Source organism: Neolamprologus brichardi, chromosome 9 (assembly GCF_056152115.1).
Source record: "Neolamprologus brichardi isolate AB-2024 chromosome 9, ASM5615211v1, whole genome shotgun sequence".
NCBI lineage: Eukaryota > Metazoa > Chordata > Actinopteri > Cichliformes > Cichlidae > Neolamprologus > Neolamprologus brichardi.
The window spans coordinates 40188774-40195028 of NC_142112.1; the positions used below are offsets into that span (position 1 = coordinate 40188774).

The following is a 6255-nucleotide window of genomic DNA, read 5'->3' on the forward strand; positions in this document are numbered from 1 at the left end:
ACCTTTATGTTCCATCTCGTGCTCTCCGATCTCAGGACTCTGGTCTTCTAAAAGTTCCTAGAGCCAGAACAAAGACAATTGGAGAGCTTTTTCTTTTCATGCCCCGTTTCTGTGGAACAACCTCCCTCAAGATATTCGGCAGGCTGCTCTGTGGAGGTTTTTAAAACCAAGTTGAAGACACATTTGTTCACCCGATCCTACATGTCTTAATTCTGTGGCTTTTATTTTTTACATTTTTACTGTTTTTAACTTGTATTGTGTCTTTTACCTGTATTGCTATGTATTGCTCTTATTTTATTTATCTCTTTAGTTGTACAGCACTTTGTTTGAAAGCGCTTTATAAAGTTATTATTATTATTATTATTATTATTACAAGGTCCACATTTATGGGAACATCTGCTACAGATGTGGGAGAATATTTGATTTCTATTGTAGACAGAAGCCACGGGTGTGTTCAGTCAAACGTTTAGAATAAACTTTGGTCTATAAATGTGTTTCAGGATTTATTTTTAACTCCAACTGCTTATTTGTACTATGCTTTCATTTCAGAGTGCAATGAGAAATAAAAAGGATATTTTCAATAAAACTGTCACGATCCTGGGTCTGTGACTCAGTGTTTTCTGTTGTGTATTGTTAATCTTTGATTTCATGATGTATCTTTGTTTATTCTTACGTTTTGGTTCTGTGTTTTGTTGTACCTTTAAGTTCAGTCTATGTATTTCCTGCTTTGTTGTGAAGGTCTATGTCTCATGTCAGTGTGTTTAGTTTGCGTTTCCTCTGTCTCGTCTTGTCAGTCACTCCCAGCTGTGTCCTCCTTCTGTGTCTCATTCCCTCGTCATCCCTCTGCGTATTTAAGCCTTGTTTGCCTCTGTTAGTTGCTGGTTCGTCTGCGTATCTCCCTCCGTCGTCTCAGGTTGTCTCTCTGTGTCTGGTTTGTTTCTATTAGTTTTCCCAGTTTAGGTTTTTGCTTAGTTTCCATGCTCACCTTCGCCATTTCTGTTTGTATCACCATGTGATGAATAAACTCACTTGCATCTGAGCTGCCTGCATAAAGGGTCCTTTAATAATTTACACACAGCTCGCAAACCGTGACAAGAACACTGGAAAAATTGGGCTGTTCTAAAACGTTTGACGGGTAGTGTATATATTTAGTTTATATATTTTCTTTATTTATATAGTTTGTTTTGTAGCAAAGTGTTACTTGGATGCTTCTTTATGTGCAATTTTGTTGCATTCTGAGCCTTAGACATTTATTGGTGGTAGTGATGAACTGCTGTTAGAATCATGTTAAATTGTTAAAATCAGACAATTACCTCTCCAGCTGTTGTCACAGTCTTTGTGTTTATCGGATGCTTACAGGGTAAAAGATGACGGCACCTAAAGAAATCCTTCTGGGGACTTTGAAGGATTTGGGACATGAAGACTTTGAAGAATTTAAGTGGCATCTGAAGAACAAGGGGTCTGTAAAAGGTTTACCAGCAATCCCAGAGAGTGAACTGGAGAATGCAGAGAGGACAAAAGTAGTGGATCTGATGTTTGAGACCTACTCTATCAACACTTTTGATGTTGCTAAAATCGTTTTGAAGACGATAAACAGGAATGATCTGTTGGAGAATTTAAATAAAACCATCCCAGATCCCAAAGGTAAGTCAGGGAATGACTAAACAAAAAACACAAACAATAAAAACATTAGTTAACATTACACAGGTGCCATTACCATCCATATAAATAATAAATCCAAAACACTTGCCAACACTTTCAGGAGTGAGAGGCTGCAGAAAGCCAACAGTTTGTGTTTTATGCATCTGCACAAATAACCTCCTGTGTACACATGAATATCTGCTCTTTGGGTTGGTTTGATTCAAATGGGACCAGCAGCAGGTTTTCTGCCCATTTTACAGATTTTATATTGTCCGATTGGTTTTAGAGCTGTTTTATCAACATAAATGAGGCAACAACAACAGTTTGGGACATGTCACAAATATGATCAAAGTGCTTTTTCTTACATCTATTTACCAGTTGAAGGTAAATTTAAAAAAAAATGGCTGCCATTTCTTTCTGCTGTTTGGAGACCAAAACAAAAAAATGCCCAGACAGTAAATGCTTTTTATTATGGTTGATAAACAGGACACTAAGCTGATTGGTCAAAAGTTGGAGGAAAGCCACAGTTCTCCTTATTTGACTGAAATCTCAGATCACGTTTTTTTTCTTCTGCAGCTTTCTGGGAGATTCCACTTCAGCCTCCTGCTGGCAACGCTCCCGTTACCATGCTTCCCTTAGTCAGCATCATTAGAAGACATAGCATACATTTTCACTGCTATGCAGATGACACCCAGCTCTATCTGTCCATGAAGCCAGATAACACACACCAATGAGTTAAACTGCAGGAATGTCTTAAAGACATAAAGACCTGGATGGCCGCTAACTTTCTGCTTCTTAACTCAGATAAAACTGAGGTTATTGTACTCGGCCCTGAAAATCTTAGAAATATGGTCTCTAACCAGATTCTTACTCTGGATGGATTTACCTTGGCCTCCAGTAACACTGTGAGGAACCTTGGAGTCATTTTTGACCAGGACATGTCCTTCAACGCACATATTAAACAAATATGTAAGACTGCGTTCTTCCATTTGTGCAACATCTCTAAAATTAGAAATATCCTGTCTCAGAGTGACGCTGAAAAACTAGTTCATGCATTTATTACTTCCAGGCTGGACGACTGCAATTCATTATTATCAGGATGTCCAAAAAACTCACTGAAAAGCCTTCAGTTAATCCAAAATGCTGCAGCAAGAGTCCTGACTGGGACTAGAAAGAGAGAGCAGATTTCTCCTGTTTTGGCTTCCTGTTAAATCCAGAATTCAAAATCCTGCTCCTCACATACAAGGTCTTAAATAATCAGGCCCCATCTTATCTTAATGACCTTGTAGTACCATATCACCCTATTAGAGCACTTCGCTCTCGCTCTGCTGGCCTACTTGTTGTTCCTAGAGTATTTAAAAGTAGAATGGGAGGCAGAGCCTTCAGTTTTCAGGACCCAAAAAGATAGTTGGTTTTTGTCTGTTGTGTTATTGTAGGTTCTTTACCTTACAATATAAAGCACATTGGGGTGACTGTTGTTGTTATAATTGAAATTCTTTCATTTATTCTACATATTTATTCATTACTGGCTCCATAGTGTTGTTTATGTAATATGTGAAATGTTGCTAGTATTGATTTGGTGCTGTATAAATAAAACACACTAACTAAGAGGTCTTACGTGGCTGCAGGTGGAGATCAGCTGGAGGAGGAGATGAATTAAATCTGGGTACAGAGTGAGATGTGGGTGCACAGGGAGGCAGGCAGGTGAGGAGGGCAGTTTGCAAGAGTGAGTTTTACCAGCAGCGGCAGGCCAGAATCCTGAGGCGTGACTTATGGCGAGAGTTGGAAGATATATCCAGGTGCCGACTAGGGAACAGGAAAAGAGGGTTACGCGAAACAAGCTGAGGAGCACAAGACAAAATGTGAGGCAGAGAACTGACTGTGGTAAGCAGACAGTCTGGAGAAGGTTCATTGTGAGTGCTGCTCATAAATACTGCCGGAGTAATTGGCAACAGGTGAGGAGCAGGGAGGAATGAGGAGGGCTCCACCCAGGGGAGGAGAGCTGATGCTGTGGAAAGTTAGTTAGACTCACCCGGATCATGACACCAAGAGTCCAGTGAACTGAACACATAACCACAGTAACCAGAATGCAGTTTTCTCATTTGTGTCATTTGCTGTATCTTCATGCAGAGATTCTCCCTGAGTGTCAGCTCAAACTCAAGTCAAACCTGAAGCAGAAGTTCCAGTGTGTGCATGAGGGGATTTCTACAACAGGAAACCAGACCCTCCTGAATCAGATCTACACAGAGCTCTACATCACAGAGGGAGAGACTGCAGAGGTCAATGATGAACATGAGGTCAGACAGATGGAAACAGCATCCAGGAAACCAGACAGACCAGAAACAACCATCAGACAAGAAGACCTCTTTAAACTCCCACCTGGAAGAGATAAACCAATCAGAACAGTGCTGACAATGGGAGTGGCTGGCATTGGGAAAACAGTCCTAACACAGAAGTTCACTCTGGACTGGGCTGAAGGCAAAGCCAACCAGGACATCCAGTTCATGTTTCCATTCACTTTCAGAGAGCTGAATCTGCTGAAAGAGGAAAAGTTCAGCTTGGTGGGACTTGTTCATCACTTCTTTACTGAAACCGAAGAAGCAGGAATCTACAGCTTTGAAGACTTCCAGGTGTTGTTCATCTTAGATGGTCTGGATGAGTGTCGACTTCCTCTGGACTTCTACAAAACTACAATCCTGACTGACCCTAGAAAGTCCACCTCAGTGGATGTGCTGCTGATAAACCTCATCAGAGGGAAACTGCTTCCCTCTGCTCGCCTCTGGATAACCACACGACCTGCAGCAGCCAATCAGATCCCTCCTGACTGTGTTGGCATGGTGACAGAGGTCAGAGGGTTCACTGACCCACAGAAGGAGGAGTACTTCAGGAAGAGATTCAGAGATAAGAAGCAGGCCAGCAGCATCATCTCCCACATCAAGACATCACGAAGCCTCCACATCATGTGCCACATCCCAGTCTTCTGCTGGATCACTGCTACAGTTCTGGAGTTTGTCATGAAGAACAAAGAGAGCAAAGATCTGCCTAAGACTCTCACAGAGCTCTACCTACGCCTTGTGCTATTTCACCTAAAAACAAAGAACATCAAGTATGATGGAGGAGCTGAGACAGATTCATGCAGTAAGATGATTGATTCTCTGGGAAAACTGGCTTTTGATCAGCTGCAGAAAGGAAACCTGATCTTCTATAAATCAGACCTGACAGAGTGTGGCATCGATATCAAAGCAGCCTCAGTGTACTCAGGAGTGTTCACACAGATCTTTAAAGCTGATGAATGCCACATGTTCAACAACGTTGTTTACTGTTTCGTCCATCTGAGCATTCAGGAGTTCTTTGCTGCTCTTCATGTCTATCTGACCTTCATCAACTCTGGAGTCAACCTGCTTAAGAAACAATCTCCTCTCTCTAAAAGTTTCCAGAAAACACTTACTGTAAAAGACTTCTACCAGAGTGCTGTGGACACGGCCTTAGAGAGTCCAAATGGACACCTGGACTTGTTCCTCCGGTTCCTCCTGGGTCTTTCACTGCAGACCAATCAGAATCTCCTATCCATGCTGACACAGAGAGGAAGTAGCTCACAGACCAATCAGGAAACAGTCCAGTACATCAAGGAGAAGCTCGGCGACGATCTGTCTGCAGAGAAAAGCATCAACCTGTTCCACTGTCTGAATGAACTGAATGATCGTTCTCTAGTGGAGGAGATCCAACAGTCCCTGAGATTTGGACGTCTCTCCACAAATAAACTGTCTCCTGCTCAGTGGTCGGCCCTGGTCTTCATCTTACTGTCATCAGATCTGGATGAGTTCAACCTGATGAAATACTCTGGTTCAGAGGAGGCTTTTTTTAAGCTGCTGCCAGTGGTCAAAGCCTCCAAGAAAGTGCTGTAAGTGAATCTATGAACAAATATGTTTAATAATGCTAGATGAAGAAAAGAACATTTCTCCATTGTTATTCTTCCTCAGGCTGAGTCATTGTAAACTCTCAGAAAGAAGCTTTGAAGCTTTGTCTGAAATTCTCAGCTCCCCATCCAATCATCTGAGAGAGCTGGACCTGAGCTCGAACAAGCTGCAGGATTCAGGATTGGATTTGCTGTGTGTTGGACTAAAGAGTCCTGACTGTAAACTTGAAACTCTCAGGTAAGGATACAGACTTTTTGACACTTTTTGACTCTTAAATCTGTAAGTTTATCTTGATGCGGACGTTCAAAGTTGGCAGAATTTTCCTTTGAAGCTCCTGAGTTTATATTTTTGACTGTCAGGTTGTCTGGACAGATGTTTTTATTTCATTTTTTTACTTGTCCCTAAAGTAAGAACTAAACCCACATGTAGATGACTTTCTGTTACTGGAGCAGCCTTCCTGAAGACAGCAGTGTGTTTTCATGCTTTTAAAGCCAAACTCACCTTTCTGACCTGGCTTTCATTTATTATCTATTTTTATTTGTTTATTATATTTTTATTTCTACTGTTTAACTACTGCTCACATCTTTTATCCTCCTTTTTAATTGTTCATTTCTTTTTACCCAGTGTTTCTATATTGCACTTTGTATTTGTCATCTAGATTTATCATGCACTACTTTGCTCATTTATTGTTTGGTTT

The 6255-nt window shown here is 41.2% G+C and overlaps 1 protein-coding gene across 1 annotated transcript; it reads left to right on the forward strand.

Annotated features, from left to right (window-relative positions):
* The first annotated feature begins 1367 nt into the window (after window positions 1-1367).
* Window positions 1368-5799, forward strand: LOC148101666 (protein NLRC3-like). The gene is made up of 3 exons (XM_087846685.1): window positions 1368-1644; window positions 3772-5542; window positions 5622-5799. The coding sequence occupies exons 1-3, from the start codon at window positions 1368-1370 to the stop codon at window positions 5797-5799; spliced, it is 2226 nt and encodes a 741-aa protein (XP_087702811.1).
* The last annotated feature ends 456 nt before the right edge of the window (window positions 5800-6255 follow it).

Coding starts and splice junctions, on each gene's coding strand:
- LOC148101666 (XM_087846685.1), top strand. CDS start 1,368: ATGACGGCACCTAAAGAAATCCTTCTGGGGACTTTGAAGGATTTGGGA. Junction 1,645..3,771: donor AACCATCCCAGATCCCAAAG/GTAAGTCAGGGA, acceptor ATCTTCATGCAG/AGATTCTCCCTGAGTGTCAG. Junction 5,543..5,621: donor AAAGCCTCCAAGAAAGTGCT/GTAAGTGAATCT, acceptor ATTCTTCCTCAG/GCTGAGTCATTGTAAACTCT.